Below are 20,275 nucleotides of genomic sequence, written 5' to 3' on the forward strand. Positions count from 1 at the left end.
AGTTCTCTTATTTTCTCAGACTGTCAATCCCCTTGGTCGCCCGCCCTGCAGGTGGACTTGACGCTTTTTTTCAGCCCTCTCCTGCCCTCTCTCCCTCCTAGTCCCGGTGTTTCTATTGTGTGTATGATGAAGACGTTAGTCCCTTTTGTCCTTTAGTGTTTGGGCTTCAGCCCAGCCATCATTCTAGTTGAATTCCCGCTTGGTCTTCCCACCCACCCACCATGTTCTTGAATCTTCCCCCTTTACGCTCCGCCACTGCACGTGACACCTGCCATTCGGTATATAATTAAGCCTTGAGACTCAGTTGTTGGGAGAACGCAGGATTGTTTGCCCAGAGAATAAAGACTGAGAGCTAGACCCTGGGTACAAAATCGGTTAAGTCCTGGTACCTGCTTGCCAGAAAGCGGGGTTGGGGGAGCGGTGAGGTAAAGCCAGAAAACAAAGTTGCATATTTTAGTGCTTATCTTGTGTCATGCACTGTGGTTACGTTTTACAGAGATAGCTCATCTGTGCCTCAGGGTATGCCCAAGGGGGGGTTCTAGGAACACCACCTAGTTAATGGATGGAGAAATGGAGGTACATGTACATCCCGGGGCCTGCACACCCTGCTCCTAGGCTGGACAATGAGCTGAGCTTTCCTCTTTACCAGGTAGGGGCTCCTCCCATCCAGACCAGAAGGACCCCAGTTTCTAGTCAATGAGGGCTTGGAGAAGGCTGTGTAGTCCCTCTGTATAGACTGTACTTGCACTGGAAGAGGAATATTTAAGTAGCATTGAATTTGGAAAATGACTTAGACAACTGCCTTAACTCTGGTATAACTGCTAGTCTAAATTCCTTCTGAAGAAGTGTGAGTGTGTGTGTTTTAGCAGATGCTGCTTCTATCATTGGACTTGTGACTGTCAGTAAACACTGTGGACCTGTAGAAGGAAGAGCTTATGTTCAGTTACTGGGTTGATTTCTTAGTAAGTTTTTCTAACATACTTCGTTCTGGAAAAAGTTAGTCAGGGTCACTATGGAGGCACTTGTTAAAGTGGTAACCATCTTGCTGCCTGCAAACCATGTTTATAAAGTGTGGCAAGCAGAGTGTTGCTTGGGTGTTATTTCTGGGAAAGTCAGACTGAATCAGTTATAATGCCCAACCTCTGAACTGGGCTGGGCACAAGGTGGAGGCCATAGAATGTCAGCATACTTGGACCTTCAGGGCTTCCTGAGGGAAATCTTTGCTTCCCACTGTGCAAGTAATCAGCCTCTCTCTCGCAGGAGAATAAGGGATCTGTGGAGATCATGAGAAAGGATCTGAATGACGCTCGAGATCTGCATGGCCAGGCGGAGTCGGCAGCTGCTGTGTGGAAGGCAAGTGGTTGGTCAGTTTGCAGATTTGTCTGGGTGAAATCAGAAACATCTGCACCTTCCTTGGGCATACTCCTCACGTGAATCTGGACCACAGGAAGGTGGATTAAGCAAAACAGGCTGACCAAACTGATGGGCAGCTGCTTGGCTTACTTGACTGGCAGAGGGTCTTTTGAATCAGTATTTTTCTAGGAATTTTTGTGGATATTTAACCTGTTTGGGGATTTTTTTTTTTTTTTTTTTTGTTCCATGTTTTATGCATGTGAGGTATTTTGCTAAATCCAGCTTCCTTTTTGGTAACTATCTCTTTGTAATACTCTTGATTTTGATGGAAAGGCATCACAGGTCTTTCCAGCTCTACTCAGTGACCATGTTGGAAGAACTTTGTGTATCTTTCCTGTTGTGCTTTGTTGTGGTGGTTTCCACAACAATATAGATAATGTAATGGTTACTAGAATTTAAGTCATTGACAAAATACAAATTAGTTTTAACTTTCTTTTCTTTCTTTTTCCTTTCGTATAGTAAAATTTGTACGGGTTCCTCAGGTTTTCCTAACTTCCCTACCAGCCCTTTTTTAACATACAAAAGTGGAGTGCTTTTTAAAACTGGAGAAGCTTTCTGCTTGTGAAGCCTGCACTATCAAGGTGAAGACCCACCCCATGTGGCAGTCTTCTGATCTCTCTTTTCCACCCAAACCCTGGCCCCCACTCCACAGATTCCTGATGCGCATACCTCCCTCATGCAGACAGCCACAGAGGGGTGGCAAATTGGATACACGGTGCAAATCAGACCCCAACAGCACATGCCACCTTGGTGAACCACTCTCAAATTCTCTAATAAGCACACTAGTATGAATTGAGAGCAGATGATATTAAGGCTTTGGAGCCCTGAAACAGTAATCCTCTGTCCTCCTAAAGTATTATTTTTGCCTACACATTTTAGCAGATAGGGGCTTTTGGTAGAACTTTTTTATTTTGGGTACAGACACTTAAGGGGAAAAATGCCTTCTAAATTCAAAGGATTGAGTTTGTGGTATGCCACATCAGCCATGAGCAGTGGCCCGTGAAAGCACTTTGAACTGAGGAACCTGAGTAGTAATCCCACTTTCATTTGTTTTCTATATCAGCAACAGAAGACATGGCCTTTTCTTAGCACTGTATCACCATCACTCTGTGGCCCAATGTTAGGTTGGAGAACACGAAGAGAACTTGGTAAATTCAAAGAGTCTCAGCCCACCATACTCCTTTTTTTTCTTGGTTAAGTGTTTGTTGAAGAATGCCCAGAAGGCTGAGTGGAAAGTCTAAATGTTAGTTGAAGGCAAGTATGATGATTTGGGAGTTCATGTAGAGATGGTGGGAAGGTCATTAGAGAGTTGGGAGTGTAGGTCAACTTGGCAATGGTTTGTAGACCCAGCAGCAACTCTCAGGGGACATCCACCTTTCCTTTCTTCTATAGGAGTGGAAGACAGATAGGGTCGTTGTTGACAGTCAGGGCTCATGGTCACGAGCAAAAGACCATACACAGACTCTATCAGTGCATGGTAAAGGCTTTGCTCATTTAGAGAAGAGACAGAGTGAGATCAGCTTCACTAGAGGGCATTGGTCTCTCATAGCCAGCAGGCTTACACTTCATATGGCCAGTGCAGGGCAGATGTCTTGTGCTGTAGTACAAGAGACCTCATTCCTTCTCCACTGGGAATAGATAGAGAAGTGAAGTTTTCCAGGTGCCATATGGTACCCATGCAGTTACTGTGTGCCCAGAATGGGGAAGAAGGAACTGGGAGAGAGAAGGTGACTCAATTCCCAGCCTCCTTATCAGAGAATGTTCTGGGCCCACTGCCTTTACTTAGGCAGTGTTGATGGGAGGCATAGAGGCAGACCATTCCCCCATTCCTCTAGTCTTTGAATATATCTGTGCCCTTTATATTCTTCTCATTCACCTGAGATTAATGTGTCACTAATGGGAACAGTGGTAGGAGGTTGTAGATGCTGTTCCCAGGATGGGGTAGGGTATGTGTGTCGATGCACATTGGAGGACTCTGGCAGGCTTGAAGATAGATGCCCTTTTCTAACTGCCCATCTTATAGGGCCATGTGATGGATCGAAGGAAGAAGGCACTGACTGATTATAAGAAGCTACGTGCATTTTTTGCTGAGGAAGAAGAGCATTTCTTACAGGAGGCAGAGAAAGAGGAGGCGGCTCTGGAGGATGAGGGTGCTGATCCAGCAGAGCGATTCAAGTCCCTGCTGCAGGCTGTCTCGGAGCTGGAGAAGAAGCACCGCAACCTGGGTCTCAGCATGCTGCTTCAGGTGTGCTGCTTATCCATTTCTTGAGCCCCTCAATTCAGTTGGGTGTCTTTCTTTTCACGTGTTTATGGTAGTTGTGCATGTGCTGATGAGGAGGATTGAAAGAAGTAAGAGATTTGCTTGTGTTCTCAAGAAATGCATAATCTTAGAGATTATCAGAGCATAAGATAAGAGAAATAGCAGCAAACATCAGCACAGTAATTTACTGAAAGAAGAGCTTAAACAATACTGTATGACTTCTATTTACTGTAGCCTTTTGGGACTGAATTTCAGTAATAGGTGATCCAAAGATGATGACTTGAAAGAATTTTGATCCAAGGAACATGGTATCATAGGCTTTCAAGTGGGAAGGAAAGTTTGATGAAGGGAAGACCTGTACCCCTAATGCTGAAGCAACATGGCACCTTGACCTCTTACTCTGGGGATTTGAGAACAGAAACTGTGGTCATGGAATTCAGGAGCAGGGCTGAATGAGCACCTCTGGTCCCTCTAGAAGTGCAGTGGAATACCACCACTCATTGGTTGTGTCCCGTGGCCATCAGGCTCTCATGCTAAATGTTCTCGTAACTTCTGACCCAATTCCTCGCCTAAAGCTCAAGACCTACAACTGATTGACTCTGCTTTTTTCATCAGCTTGAATGATCTTTCAGTCAACAACCTGGTCCTTCCCTTTTCTTGTCTGGCAGGTTTTCTTTTCACCTCTAGCAACACTAATTAATAAGCCTAAGCAGTTCAGCTGCCCATGGCTGTTACGGGTTATGAGGCCTCTGGAAGACATTGGGGGGTTGGTGTAAGTAAGGCTGTAGTTTTGCTTGGGTTCTGAGGTTTATAGACATGGTGTTCAGGACAGTGCTGGGGCTAAAAATCCCTGAGCATGCTTCTCTCACTCTTTTCTCCCCTGTGCAGTGATGGCGTTGGCCCAGCCGGAAGGATCGCTCTTGGAGCATGAGGCAGAAGAAAGTGCTTCTAGATGCTGGCTCATAGGCCTTCCCTCTGCCCTTCCTCAAGGTTTTCTTCCAGGCCTCTGGCCAGTCTTCATCCCAGGGCCTTCTCCATCAGAACCATTAATGTGTAGACATGGAGAAAAGCACTTCTAGGTACCCATGCCATTGATTGTTCAAGATAGCGATTTTCAGCGTGTTTGTTTTCCATTTCCTTTGAAGTGTTACTATTTTTGAGGCTGAAAACATTTTTATACTAGAGGCTTGTCACAGGAGAGACTTCAGCCCAATTGTATTTCATCTCTTCATAAAACTCCTGTCATTGATAAGGCTTTCATCAGAAATTTGCTTGGAATCTCAGTCACTCATGCTGATGGTCTGGTTACTAGATGGTCTAGATTCTTGTGCTTTGGGATGTTTATCTGAGATGCCAAGGGATCCAGGCCCTGTACCTTTTTAGTGATGCTTAAGACAGGGTTGTTCTACTGGACATTCATACCCATACCCAGAGATCACATGGCAGATACATAAGGCACATCAATTAAGGCTAAATTTGGGGTTTGGTTCAAGAAGGAGTTATTGTAAAGAGGACATGACTACTGAGTGGGGAAAGAGGGAGGCATTTGAGTTACCACTAGAATTGTTCCCTTGTGTTTAGGTCTCAGGCCTTTTACCTCAGCAAGGTAAGAGGTAGCTTGCCTTCCACTGTCATTCTGGCTCCTGTCACCCCTGACAGTGTGTGCTCACACAGAAAGATGCACCTTCAGTGCAGCATGCACAGAAATATCTCCTCAGGCTTCCACATGGTCCAGAGACAGTCTGGACAAGCACTGATGTAGATCCACTTCACTGTTGGCAGCTGGAAGCCCCATTCTCTCCTGTGAGCTTCTGCCAGGGCAATTGTAATGCTACTCCTTTATCTTCATTTGTTTGTCAGTGAAATCCAACTTTCCAGGGAAAAGAAGGGAATGGAAAGAGAGAGGGAGAGGAATTGGGAGGAAGATAGGGAAGGAGGAAGAATAGTATTTTTAACCATTCATATGGGAAGTATCCATCTTTTGAGTTGTGCCTGATGAGAATGGTGCAGGTACCATTGCTCTTCATCCTTGTACCTGTTTCCTGTTCTCTACTGGCAAGTGTTTCCTATTGTCATTTTTGCCCAACTGTCATTCTTGCTCATTTCTTTTCTTTCTTCATTGTCTGTCCTGCTTCAAGCCGAGTGGAATTTTTTGGGGGCAGTGAGGAAGAACAGTGCTGGACTGGAAGTCTGAAGTCCTCAAGTTCCTGGATTGGTGGTCCATCTTTAGACCATGACAGCTCTGAGAAGCTCATGGGTTCTCCAGGCCTCACTGTGGTATTTCATCTCACTGTATCTCACTGCCTTTTTATTGCTTTGTATTTCTTGTGATGTATTAATTTAGCAAAATGTGTGATTTAGTAGTAGTGCATTGCTTGTGGCATCATTGTGTATAGATTAGGCTAAATTAGAAAAACACAGCACGAAGTAGACAAACATGAGAGATCTGAGAATGTTGATGCAGATAAACATTTAGTGGTTTGGGTTGAGCACCTGAATTCTAGCCTTACTGTAGGATAAGATACTGCTCTCAACATTAAGAGATATCACCTGGCTCATGAGGTAGGTGCCTGTTATCATGAGTGGAGAGAACTTCTCAAGGTGCCATTGTTCCACAAGAAGCAGGCAACACCACTGTCTTCATTTCTCAAGAGTCTGGTCAAGGACACCAACACCACTGAGTGCCTATGTGGGTGGGTATTACGATTTCCATGCTGTACTGTTTTGTGTAATGATGGACACACTAAGTCAAGCTATAACAATGAATGTTTTAAGAGTTCATGATCGTTAATGGTACTTTACACTACTGTGGCTGAATACTAGGCTGCAGCTGAGAAGAAAGCTTGTTAGGCACACGTCACACTAGTGTATGGTCGTGTTGTACAGCCATTGAACACTGGAGCAAGACAGTCAACCTATGTATACGTGCTGCATGGGAAGAAGCGGTGGAGCAGATGTACTGTTGGTGAGTCAGTCAATGCCTAGAGAAGACTGCCAGGGACATAGTGCTAAGCTTTGTGTGCCATGCACATTCACCCTGGAACTGGTGTTGATAACGAATGGACTGCTGTCATGGGGCCTGTTTGTATATAAAGCTCTTCAGCCCTTAAGAATAACTAGCATTACATACTGATGACATGGCATTTTTCTTGTGTGCTCAAGGAGCATGTTGTCGTCCTGACAGCTTATAGGCAGACCTGTCTACTGCCTGGGCAGGCTCTTAGGTGGTGGTGAATAAAGTTGAGTTCGCTTCAGTCTGTTTGCTTCTTTGTTCACTCTTTCCCTTCTCTGTGTCTGTGTGTGGCCCTTCTCTCTCTCTGTCCCTTTGGAGGGCCATGAACAATACAAGATGGATCCTACCTGCAAAGGACTCTGGGGGAGAACCACAGTACATGACTGGGTGGTGACCTGGGCCAGGGAAAAACATACCAAACCCAATTCTATGGTAGCATCAGTTGGAAGCCATTCACTAGTACAAAACAACCCTAACCATCATAGATTACACATGTTTTGTTTTTTTTTTCTGGGTTCCCCTTATTCTTGCATGTAAGCACTAAGTATACAAACCTATACCCTGCACTGCCCTGAGTGGATCTCTACCCAGGTGACTCAGAGCTTCAGCTGTCCATCCTGAAAATCTTGGCTCCACATCTGTAAGTTCCCTAATAAAGCTAGATCCGATTGATCTGGCTTTCTCTGCCTCTTTGGAATCTAACTTGTGTGCCGTAGAGCCACACATACTGGTCCTATGGGGTGTGACACACTGAAAAGGTCTTTATGCTGGTGCTGCTGTGCCCCACACGAAGGAAGTTTCTGTAGATCCTGCACTTTATTGAAGGTGGGGAAAGCTTCACAATGGTATATTGGAAAGAGTGACAACTTCATCATCCGGATCTCAGATTGTATGACCTTGGACAAGCCAATCTGATCCTTTACATTAGTGGTCAGCAGTAGAGGAGCCCAGAGTATCTTTGTTTCCATCCCATCAGGCAGTGGGTAGTAGAAATTGGTGTAAGGGGCCTATCTGAGCTTACCTGTTTTAAATAGGGGGAGTTCGTTCCTCAGCAGTGTTAAGGATCCTGGGAATTCTCCCAACACTGCAGACCTTTGATTTTATCTTAATATTAGAACAGTTTTGGAGAATTGAAAATTAAAGCATCAATGAGATACTACTTTTAGGTTGACTTAAAATAGATAGTGCCGAGTATAAGTAAGGATGTAGCATTAGGTGAACTCTCAGATATTATGAAGGGGTTAGTAGATTGGTGCAGCCATTTTGGAGAATAATCTGGGATCAAAATATATGTAAGAGGCCAACTGTGAAGTTAGAGGAAACAGACCACAAGATTGCTTTCACTTCTGGCACTAACTGCAATTTTGGGAGTTTCCCGAAACCACCCTCAAGGTGGTTTTGAAGAGCTCGCTGAAAGCTATTGTACTCATATTTATCATAGGAAAAAGATACAGATTAAAACCAACCAAAGGTAAAGACATACAGGACAGAGCACTGAATGTACAAGAATACTGAAGTACCAAATGCAGAGTTCCCAGTTGTCCTCTCTCTGTGGAGTCAGGGAGACATCTTCCAAGAATTGACACGTGACAATACACTGGGAAAATTGCCAACCATGAAAATGACCTGAGCCTCACTGTCCAGTGCCTTTCCTGGGATCCTCATCATGTAGGAAGGTTGATTTTACACCGGGCTGAACTTAGTTTCCAGCCCTTCAGGAAATGGAGCTGCATGACCCAAAGTCTTTCCTGTAAATCATGTTAGCATCTTTTGTGGCCAGCTCCCACCCTAAATCATATTATTATTCAGTGGATCTAAGAATCCGAGGAAGCAAAGACATACCAAATGTGACATTCCAAGGTCTTGATCACCTCTCAGAAACTGAGGCAAAAAAGCAGACCTCTTTTTTGGGCAACTACATAATATCAATACCCTGTGACTTAGCAGTTCTCTTCTGGACTGATAGGCCAAGGAAATTCTGATACAGTTCCTTGAGGAGATATATGCAAAGATGGTTACTGAATCACTGGTGTCAACAAATTAGAGGCAACCTGGGTCTCCATGACTGAGGGGATTGAAAATTAAATACGGAGAACTATATCGAACTAGTTTTGCTACAAGATGTGCACGAGATTAAATGTACGCATAGGAGATGTGCCAGACAACTCCAGGAAGAGGCCAATCTGCTAATGAATTCCTAGAATGCATACTTCCAAGAGTGCAACATCTAGACAGGGTGGGTGCAGGCAGAGGAACAGTTGTCATTCTTGAGGACAGGGATGGACATTGACCTTTTCTAAAAACCTGTGGTCCAAGTGCCTTCTAGCTATTAATGTTAAGGTGTCCCCTAGCTCTGTTCTCCACAGAATGAGAAATATCTAGAGCTGCTGAAACTGTCCAATGAGAAAGATGGCATCGTTTTTCTTCCACTAGCAGAAAGGCTGTGGACCTTTGGCATGTCAAATGGTTTCCACAGATGAGATGTTTAAGCTTATTAAAAAAAAAAAAAAAACACCACTTCTGTTCAGCCAGTAGTCCCAGGGACAGGGGTAATAAAGAGAAGTAGTAGATACGTGTCATGCTTAAAACCCTTGTGATTTATACCTAGACTATACAAGGAACTCTATAAGAACAAAAGGCAACTGGAATGGAAAAAATAAAATGTGCAGAGTATGAACAAGCAATTGCAAGAGAGAAAGCCAAAAGGCTTTGAAGCCTAGGAAGAGAAACTCACTGGTTTTTGGCACAATGAAAATTACACCCATCAAAGTAATGACTCTACACTCTTAGATTGGTGGAGAGGGGAAAGCTGCCTCTTGTCCTTCTTCCACACCACAACCTATTTGGCTTGGCTCAAGGTTCCCATCCTAAATCATGCTGTTAGATTATCTACTCATAATGCATTGTTAGTGGCTATAGACTGGTGGCAGACTTCATTAAATTAAGGACCTAATGACTTATGACTCAGTAATTGTACTCCTATTATATTAAAAGGAAATTCTCTGTCTCTGGGCCATAAGGTGATGTAACCTTGGGTGTTTTACTGGGAAGCTTATAAGATAAAATGGAGGGTGGGATGGGGTGAGGTATAGACCACATAGTACTTCCTCTGCAGCCCTTAGAAACAGGTATGATTGATACACAGCAACATTCAGGCATGATGCTGAATCACAAAACTGAGAAAGTGAAGTATAAAACAGGACTATTTACCTAAATTAAAAATATGTGTATATAGAACAAGAATTTGTGATTTGCAAAAACTCTTCTAACAGATAATAAAAAAACAAAACAAAAAAAAACCCAAGAAAACCAAGTGGATCCCAGTGAAGCCTGTGAAGTAGGAAATTGGGAAAAGAACTGGGGGATGAGGGTAAAGAGAATACCAACCAACCAAAATCCACTGCTATCAAGTTGATTCCAACTGATAGGGAATCTATGGGACGGGGTAGAACTGCCCCACTGGCTTTCCAAGGCTGTAAATCTTTATAGAAGCAGACTGCACTAGCTTTCTCCTGCAGAGTAGCTGGTGGATTTGAACCATCAATCTTATGGTTAGCAGTCAAATGCCTTAATCACTGTGTTACCAGAGCGCCTCCCAACAACTAAAACCAACCAAAACCAAAATCACTGCTGGGGAGTCTGATCCGACTCATAGCTACCCCTCCTTGGGTTTCTGAGGTGGTATCACTACAGAAGTAGATTACCCAACCTTCCTTCCGAGGAGTGGCTGGTGAGTTTGAACCACCAGCCTTCTGGTTAGCAGTCAAATGCCTTAGGCACTAGGCCACCAGAGCTCCCCTCCAACAAATAACAGGACAATAATAGCAAAAGTGACATACGAAGGATTGCAGAGTGAGAGAGAAAGGAGAGCTGTCCAGCAGCTGATTTAGTCCAGCGTGGGGCAGCCCTAGTTTAGGACTTAAGTAAGAAAAAAGGACCCCTGGTAGTGCAGTGGCTAAAGCACTCAGCAGAAAGGTTGGTGGTTTGAACCCACCAGCTGTCCACAGGAGGAAGATGTGGTGGTCTCCATGTGTAAAGATCAACAGTCTTGTAAATTCTATGGGGGTGGTTCTACTCTGTTTACAAGGTCACTATGAGTCTAAATTGACTTAAACTTGGTTTATGTAAGAAAACTTGGTTTCCAGGTCATTTTGATTGGGTTTCCTGGTAACTAGTTGCTAAAAGTGGTGCAAACAGATAAATCCATGACTACTAGCCAAAAGGTTGGCAGTTCAAACTCACCCCAAAGCTCCTCAGAAAACAGGCCTGGCAATCTGCTTCTGAAAGGTTAGAGCCTTGAAAACCCTATGGAGCACACTCCTACTCTACACACGTGGGATCGCCATGAGTTGGAATCAGCTTAAAGGCAACAGGTTTATTATTTTTTATGCATTCTGGAGGAGGCTGGGAGCCACTGAAATAAAAAGAATGCTTTCATTATTATAACATGCGATTAACCTAGTTCTGTCTTAAAAACACAAAGTGGATCTCTTTGGCCGTGTTAACATCAGAGTTCATGTGAACTTACCAAAGATGTATGTATAGAAAACAATTGTGCTGCTGTACAAACATCTGACACTCATCTCTTTACCATAATAACCAACCAAACCAAACTCACTGCCGTCAAGTCGATTTTGACTCATAGTGGGCCCCATTGGGTTTCCAAGGTGGTAAATCTTTACCTAAGTAGATTGCCCCATCTTCCTTCTGTGGAGTGGCTGGTGGGTTTGAACAACCAACCTTCTGGTTAGTAGTCAAATGCCTTAGGCACTGTACCACCAGAGCTCCTTTTACCATTATATCAGCCAAAAAATACAAGTCAAGTTTGTTAATCCTTTACGTAACACATTATGTCACTACATGAAAATTACAACTGCACCTTCCCTATTGTCACTGATGAAATTTGGTCTATGATGTATGTTCCAAGTCATTTTTTTTTCCCCCAGTTTCTTCTCTTTCTACACTCAGTAGAGCAGTATCACACAGTTGGCCTTGACCCACGGGGGTCTCAATTAGCAAAGTATTAGTTTTAACTTGCTGAATTGAATGATCTCTCAAGCTGGCGATGGAAATAGTGACGATTAACAGAAACTGCTCAGTGGCAACCCCTGTGAAGTGGCGCCCTGCCGTAGCTTGGATGTATCTCTGGGACTTATCATAAACTTTCATTCTGAGATTTCTGATGAGGCTGTGTGTTCTCTCACCTCAGAATATTTAATTTCCTTTTCAGTCTTAAAAACTGTGGCTATGTAATGATTCCCAGTACAATAGCTTTGAAACCCTTTTGCCCTGGACCACGCTCCAAGTTCCCACAGGTGTACAAAAAGTGTTAGCAGCTGTACCTCACAGCAGCTCTAAAGACCAATCTCAGCATTCCCCTGACATTTGTTTTTCAAGAGGAAACAGTGCATAGAAAGGGGTTAGAGGCAACAAAAGTAACTATGTAACTGCTGAAGTTACTCTGAAAATGAGGTTTTCATGTTTGCCACAGGGAAGGAGAAAAGCCACTACACAGGTGTCCCAGATTCTCTGCCCTCCTCTCCTTCATTCCATAAATCATATCACTCAAACAATGCATGTCTGAGGTATGTTGTTTCTTAATGAGAATATATATATATTTTTTAACCTGGAGATAGAAACTTTGAGACAAAGACAAAAATCTTTTTGTGAAAAATTATTTTGGACTCTGAGGTTTCATTAAACCTCCATCTATGCATGAAAAGAGGAAAAGAGGAATGTGCAAGTAACTTCTATTTCACAAACATTTGAAGTATTTTTACTATTTTAAAATGAAGAAATCTCAAAACATCATCAATAGAAGTCAGAATTAAACTTTCACAGGACACTGTTGATGGCTACTGCCAAGTTGATTCCAACTCATGGTGACCCCATGTGTGCAGAGTAAAACTGCTCCATAAGGCTTCAAGGCTGTGACCCTTCAGGAACAGATCACCAGGTCTGTGTCCTCAAGGCACCTCTGGGTGGGTTTGAACCACCAACCTTTTCACTATTAGTTGACTGCTTCACCACTTGTGCCACACAGAAACCTTCACAGGATACTGTTGTTATGTGCCATCGAGTCAGACCTGACTCATAGCGACCCCTCCTTGGGTTTTCCAGGTGGTATTACTATGGAAATAGATTGACCAACCATCCTTCAGAGGAGTGGCTGGTGGGTTTGAACCGCCAGCATTCTGGTTAGCAGTCAAGTGCCTTAGGCACTATGCTTCCAGTGCTCCTACGTGTGTATGTATATATATATATATATATATATATATATATATATATATATATCAAATGAGTGTTGGCAGATTTTTTAAAAATCAACAGAAAACTGAACAAGATGGAGATCAAGACTCCTAGAAGCAACTGTCTCCTACTTAACAGGAAAACAAGGCAATCTATAAAAGTTTTCAATTCCACAGCATGGATCAGCCATTGAATTTGTTGTTGCTGTTGTTAGGCACTGTCAAGTTGGCTGGAACTCATAGCGACCCTATGTACAACAGAACAAAACACTTCCCGGTCCTGGGGCAGCCTCACAATCCTTGCTATACCTGAGTCCATCATTGCAGCCACTGTGTCAATCCATCTCCTTGAGGGTCTTCCCCTTTTTCCGCCACTGAATTGTTGTTGTTGTTATGTGCCCTCGAGTGGGACTCAACTCATAGCGACCCCTCCTTGGGTTTCCGAGGCAGTATCACTGCGGAAGTAGATTGCCCCATCTTCCTTCCCAGGAGTGGCTGGTGGGTTTGAACCGCCAGCCTTCCGATTAGCAGTCAAGTGCCTTAGGCACTAGGCTACCAGAGCTCCTAAAACAGTTTTTTTTTTTTTTTCTCTTTGCAAGGGAACACTCTCCTTATCTTCCCGAGCTTCCTTTCTTTTGTTATTTCTAAAGTTTTACGTTCTCAAGGCCAGGCTCAGGAATTTCGTTAATTAGCCTTTCAATGGTTAGTTGCGGGTCTCTCTTACTTACAGTTGGAGCCAACTTCCTTTCTGAGGTTTACAGGTGAAATAACTGGGGATCTCTGAGTGCAGTGTCAAGCTGATGCAGCAGTGATTATTTCTGTTTTACGAAATAGGATCAGGTTTGGAAAAGTTAACCAGTATCGGCGTCGCTGACTTCTAAAAACCAAACTCACTGCCGTGGAGCCTAGAATATTGACTTCTAGGTCACTATTTTTGGAGGCTATCTGGAGATCCTCTTCCACTCGACAAGACGGGCAGGAAGCCTGCGCCCCATTCCACTGCCTCTCCTGGGGTTCCAAGCCACCTTGTCCAGGTCGCACCAGCGGGTTCACGCCTCGGAACAGCGCTGGTTCTAAACCAGGTTTTGGAGCCCAGGCCCACGAGAAATGCGGGACAGTGACCGAGTGGCTTGCCGCCTGTTGTACTAGGAGACATTAGCCTTTAAGAAAACTCAGTCTCAACACAAACTCAATGAAAAATAAAGCATAAATTGGGGATTTAAGGAAAAAAAAGAAGTGGCACCTACAACATCTAAGCTGAAAGATTCATTCCTCTGCCTTCAAACCAGCAGTGTCATTGGGGCAGTTTTTGGACATGCAGGGAAGCGACTAATACCAAATAGGACTCATTACACTCATTTTCAAGGACATCTGTCCTTAAAAAAACAGTAAAACACCAAGCTGCAGTCCAAGTTCCCAGCTGCTCAGGGCCGTATGTAAATGAGGTGACTTTCAAGGTTGTGTCTGATTGGCAAGACTTCAGGATTCGTCACCAATGGAAACAGCCAATGGGCCTAAAACGATGCAAAATGCCTTTATCCCACTGGTAACTCCCCCATGCACAGTATAGTCCAATGGCATGGCTTGGGGCGCGCACTCTCCAATGCATATAAAACCTCACGCTTCCGTACGTTAAGTCTTTGAGACCACACCTTCTGGACGCCATGTCCGGACGAGGAAAGCAGGGAGTTAAAGCGCGCGCTAAGGCCAAGAGCCGTTCCTCCCGCGCGGGGCTGCAGTTCCCCGTGGGCCGTGTCTATCGCCTCCTCCGCAAGGGCAATTACTCAGAACGTGTAGGGGCTGGCGCGCCGGTTTACCTGGCAGCGGTGCTCGAGTACCTAACGGCTGAGATCCTGGAGCTGGCAGGGAACGCAGCCCGCGACAACAAGAAGACACGCATCATCCCGCGCCACCTGCAGCTGGCCATCCGCAACGACGAGGAGCTCAACAAGCTGCTGGGCCGTGTCACCATCGCGCAGGGCGGTGTCCTGCCCAACATCCAGGCCGTTCTGCTTCCCAAGAAGACTGAGAGCCACCACAAAGCCAAGGGCAAGTGAGGCAGCTCTCAGGCCGCCCGGGCTCCCGTCCGCAAAAACCAAAGGCTCTTTTCAGAGCCACCAAAATAGCCAGGAGAAGAGCTGCTATTTTCTTGTCCTTAGGTTCTGTCCTTGTGTTGAAGTCAGTGAATGGACATGATTATGCGAGTTAAATTGCTTTGGCTCTTGAACAGGTGAATCAACGCTGGTGTAAAACAAATTTGGTCCACAGTGTTTCGTGGACTAGAGCGATGGTGGGTACTGCTGTGAATAGGGTTGTTTTGCTGGGGTGCTTAATTTGCCACCCAACGGATATCTTCATCCCCATCAATTGTAGCTTGAATCTTGCTGCCCTGGTTTCCTACCAGCTCGTCTGATAGGAGACATTGTGTTTCAATACCTAATTTCTAAAAGGGCTGTCGCCCCTACTGGTTCACTTTGGCCTCTGCCATTGATTTCTGTCCTACTCCCGCCCCTCCTCCCCCCATTAAGTATATAAAGCTTTGCTTTATTATTATTATGAAACAGTTGCAGGAGGAGTCTACTACCCACTCATTGCCACCCAAATGTGTGTGAGTAAAACTGTACTCCATAGGGAGTTAATCTTTTGCCCCACCCAGCATGCAAACATTTTTCCCAATTGCATAGAGGTTAGGCTGAAAGTTTCCAACTTCCATGATTTTTTGTGTGTGCAGAATGGTCACAACTTTTTAGGACCCCAGGAGGTCTCCCTCTGCTGCTAACCTCCAGTCCCCAGTCAAGCCATCAGCTTTTCCCAGTCTTCTTATTTGGGACTTGTTCTGGCCAGTTCTAAACTTGGACAGTGGATGAAAGTTCTCTAGGTATATGTTAGTCCATGTTGAGTTAGCTAACAAACCTAGGAACACTGGGCAACTAGCTTGCCTGCAAAAAAGCTTTCTAGAAAATTTAGCTCAGGGTCCCCTTCCTCCTACTTCCTCTTCTCCCAGGCTCCTTGTGCTGTGGCTGCTTATGCTTTTCTGCATCATGCAGGCAGGTACCTAGATTAGAGATAGTTTCTGAAAGGTTTACTGACCTGTTTCCATCATAGCTGCCAAACCGACTTGCCCAAGTAGATTTGGGCTAGTGTCTTATTATTATTTTTTTAAACTCACTTTTTTAAAATATGTAAACAGTTGCTTTATTTTTTTTACCCTATGGCTTTTTTTGTTGTTGTTGTTTTTTTAAATTTTGGGAATCCTTGGGTGGCACACATAACTAAGTGCTAGTCTGAAAGGTTGGTGGTTCAGATCCACCCAGAGGTACCTCCAAGATCGGCATGGTGATTTGCTTCTGAGAGGTCACAGCCTTGAACAAACCCTATGGGGCAGTTCTACTCAACACACACAGTTTGCCAGAATCAACTTGACAACTAACAACATGGCTTTTCCTGCTATTGGCCCTGGTTTTGCTTTGTTACCGATATGTTGTTGTTGTTGTTTGCCATCGAGTCGGCCCTGACTCATAGTGACCCCTCCTTGGGTTTCTGAGGCAGTATCACTACGGAAGTAGGAATGCCCAACCTTCCTTCCGAGGAGTGGCCCTATATAGTATAAGAATAATAATGTTTATGAATTGCATTGTATTGTTATCAGAACACTTTAACAAATATGATTTATTTGTGCTTTCCAATGGCACTGTTTGAAGTGACATTTCCACCCATTTTACAAAAGTTGGAGCTCAGAGATAGTGTTTGACTTGCCAAAGTGGCAGCTCCTGATAGGTACCACCTGTTGATGGGGCTTGAGTGCTGCCAAGGGTCTCTATTTGCCACTGATAATAGATACTACATTGTAGGCCAGGTGCAGTCCTAGGTGTTCATATGCTTGACGTCTAGTGAATCCTTTTACTGCCTTATACACGGGCAAGTTGGACCAGTTGCCCAGTTTTAGTGATGAATGAGAGCCTGAAGCTGAGGGGTAAGTTGCTGCCAAGCTGACACAGATAATGGGGTTGGGATAGCCCTTGGGCTCTGGTTTCTAGAGTTGAGAACCTGCTTTTTCTGTTTTGTTTCCAGATGCTTCCCATTCTCATGTTTTAACATTAATTGTGGTAAATACATATTTAAAGTCCCTAAAGTTATAAAATTATTTAAAATTTCACATAAAACATCATACTGTATTTTCTTTAAAAATATACAACATTGTTTTCTACCAGAGAGAGTGTAAGTAAGCTGTAGCACCCTATAACAGAAAGCCTTAAAAGAAATGGCAAAATCATTGGTCTGTTTTTTCATTTGTTCGTCTACATGTTTGATTGTTTGAACAGTATTTTTAATTGTGGACATTTTGCTTTGCATTTGAATTGGGCTGATCAATGGATAAAAGCAGATAGGTAATTGAGAAGTAGCCATTGCAAGGGGAAATAAACATTTTCAAGACTGAAAAAAAAAAATTTGCAAAAAACAAAGCATTCTTCACTGTACAGTTCAGTGACATTAACTTACGTTCATCATGTTGTTCAATCTTCACCCTTATCTGTTCCCAGTTTTTTCTGTCACCCTTAACAGAAGCATTGTATCCTCCTTTTCCCTTCCTCCTGCCTGCCCTGGTAAGAGACCCTGCCTTCTGACCACTGGCCTTTAGCAGAGCTTCATGCTCCAGCAGTGCAGGACAGTGGCTATGGTGGAGTCCTTCCCACACATCCCTGATGTTCCAGTGGGTGCCCAAAATGCTCCCTTGTCCATAGGTCACTTCAGTTTCTTTAAAATATTGGACTCAGACCAGATGACCTCTATATCAGGGGTTCTTAGCCTGGATTAATTCAAGTTGTGTATGAACTTGGATAGGTACAATTAAACACTCCAGTATTAGCCAAAAAGTTGGCAATTTGAGCCCTGCCGGAGGTACCTTGGAAGACAGGCCCGGTGATCTGTTTCCAAAAGGTCACATCCTTAAAACTCTGTGGAGAAGTTCTACTCTGTACTCCTGGGGTTGCTATGAGTTGGAATCGACTCAATAGCAGCTGACTACAACATGGTACAATTTAGCATTTTCTCCTACCTGAATATAGGCAGCAAACCACAGTAGTATTGGTAGGGCCTGTGTATTAGTATTACCAATATACATTACAAATATTCTCATGCCAAAAAAACCAAACTCACTGCTGTCGAGTTGTTTCTGACTCATAGTGACCCCTCCTTGGGTTTCTGAGGTGGTATCACTACTGATAGATTGTCCAGTCTTCCTTCCGAGGAGTGACTAGTGGGTTTGAACCACCAACTTTCTGGTTAACAGTCAAATGCCTTGGGTTCTTAGTATAAGATGGTGTTTATAGATATCTCAAAATAACATTCATGTTCGTCACTACTTTAAAATTACGGTAGGGATCAAGTTTTAATGCAGTAATAGAGAAGCACAATTATGCTTCTTACAAATTTCATTTTTAGAATGTTTTGTCTACTGTATTTTAATAAAATTGATTTCTTTTATAATCTTAAGTATTTTATTCCTTTAAAAACAGAATTCTGAGAAAGGCCCACAGTCTTTGCCAGGTGATCAGAGGAATTCTATGCTCTGAGGGGTCTTTCATCCATTTCTAAGATTTTGTAAAAGTCAGTTGTTGCTACTTTTTCGTGCTGATAATACTGGAGTCCCTGGGTGGTGCAAATGGTTAAATGCTTGACTATGGGCCAAAGGGGTGGGTAGTTTGAAACCCGCTCAGGTGCCTCAGAAGACGGGCCTGCTGATCTGCTTCTGAAAGGTCACAGCCTTCAAAACCCTGTGGAATGGTTCTACTCTGCACACATGGGGTCTCCATGAGTCAGAAACAAGAGGCAAAAATGACCTCTTTTCTGATACCCACTAAGTCCCTGCTACCCAAAGTGTGGCCTGAAAGGTTTGACAGAAGACATTTCTACATGTGTGTTTATATGAGCTACAGATATATCCATGAGTATAGTAGAGCATACAGGGGGCAAAGTTATGAAAACTTAATCACAACCAGACACCTTGAGGGAATGAGTCACTGGCCTAGGGGCTCAGGACCATAGTCTCTGGAGACGTTAAGGTCAATTGTCATTAAATAGGCCACAAAGACTAACTTCTACATCCTTTGGTACCAGAGTCACCACTGGGGTCTGGAAAACTTGTAAGGGGCCACCTATGATGCTTGTTTCTCTCTGTCTGGAGCAAAGAAGAGTGAAGGAAATAAAAAACATGGAAACAATTAGTCCAAAGGACTGATGAATCATGGGAGTCCCATCCTCCACCACTTAGGCCAGATGTCTGGTTACCACTACCTACTGCTCTGAAAAGAAGCACAATTGGAGGTCCTGGACAAAGTGGGAGGAAAATGTGGGACTAAAAAAGACCAGGCTGACTGGTCTGATAGAGACTGGTGGAACCCCCAACACTATGGCCCTTAGATACCTTCAAGCCTGGTACTGAACTCACACACCTGTAGCTCAATATTTAGCCAAAGGATAGGCCTGTACAGTGAACAACACACCAGGGAGTATCCACTCCCTGGAATAACTAACCATATGAGAGATCAAAAAGGCAGCATTTTCCTAGGGATATATCTCAGAAGGCAAGAAGGGATAGGACAGAAGGATGAATGGGAACAGTAAACAGGGAGGAAGTGGGAAGAGTGCTGCTACATTGTGGGGATTACAATCAATGTCAGGAGTCAAAATGTGTGTGGATTGTTGAATGAAAAATGAATTTGCCATGTAAACTTTCACTCAAATCACAATAAAAGTTAAAAAAAAGAAAAAGCAAATTGTGGTCTGAAGACCAGCACAATCAGCATCACCTGGGCTCTTGTTGGAAATTCATCATCTGGGTACGCACTCCAGACCCACTGAATGAGAATCTACAGTTTCCAACAATCCCCAGGGCGTCTGCCAGCAAATTCAGCTCTGAGAAGCACTGGACTCACTCATTCTGAGCCTTCAGAAAAGTCAGCAACAAGAGCAGCGGCCACAAGGACGTCTTGGGCAAGCCCCAGAATAGAGTGTGTAGTTTCTCCCTATCAGTCAAACTTGGCTTTTTTGTCTCTCTGCAAGAGCTAAGGCTGCTCTCAGATTGGCCAAGGACCTCCAGGGAAAAGCCATTTGCTTCATTTACCTGAACTGTCATGGAACCAGTTTCTTGAGTATAGCCGCAACTTCTGCTGAGGCCTAGGAAACTGGCGTTCGAAGGAGGGGCCTTGCTGGCATGGGGTGAAGGTGGATGGGCAGCTCAGCCTAAGAGGGAAGTCACACCTGTGCTGTGCAGAGCTGCAGCGGCACTCCTGGGAGGAGGACTGAAGCTCCATCCAGTTAATATGCGACCAGTTGCCCCAA

At 44.1% G+C, this 20,275-nt stretch overlaps 2 protein-coding genes across 2 annotated transcripts in view; both read left to right on the forward strand.

Moving 5' to 3' along the window:
* RNF187 (ring finger protein 187) overlaps positions 1–3,682 on the forward strand; it is a 4,510-nt gene extending 828 nt beyond the window's left edge. Inside the window, exons 3-4 of the mRNA XM_007954808.1 lie at positions 1,261–1,353; positions 3,437–3,682. Coding sequence (XP_007952999.1) covers positions 1,261–1,353; positions 3,437–3,682 — 339 coding nt within the window. The remainder of the gene's footprint in view (positions 1–1,260; positions 1,354–3,436) is intronic.
* A 10,916-nt stretch (positions 3,683–14,598) lies between these two features.
* LOC103209030 (histone H2A type 3-like) lies at positions 14,599–14,991 on the forward strand. Its single transcript, XM_007954799.2, has one exon. It carries the CDS (start codon positions 14,599–14,601, stop codon positions 14,989–14,991), a length of 393 nt encoding a protein of 130 aa, XP_007952990.1.
* The last annotated feature ends 5,284 nt before the right edge of the window (positions 14,992–20,275 follow it).

Source organism: Orycteropus afer, unplaced genomic scaffold (genome assembly GCF_000298275.1).
Source record: "Orycteropus afer afer isolate SDZICR_OR568_19922 unplaced genomic scaffold, OryAfe1.0 scaffold00474, whole genome shotgun sequence".
In the NCBI taxonomy this organism is placed as follows: Eukaryota; Metazoa; Chordata; class Mammalia; order Tubulidentata; family Orycteropodidae; genus Orycteropus; species Orycteropus afer.

What these genes read in the sequence shown, in the direction of transcription:
- LOC103209030 (XM_007954799.2), top strand. Translation starts at nt 14,599, where the DNA reads ATGTCCGGACGAGGAAAGCAGGGAGTTAAAGCGCGCGCTAAGGCCAAG.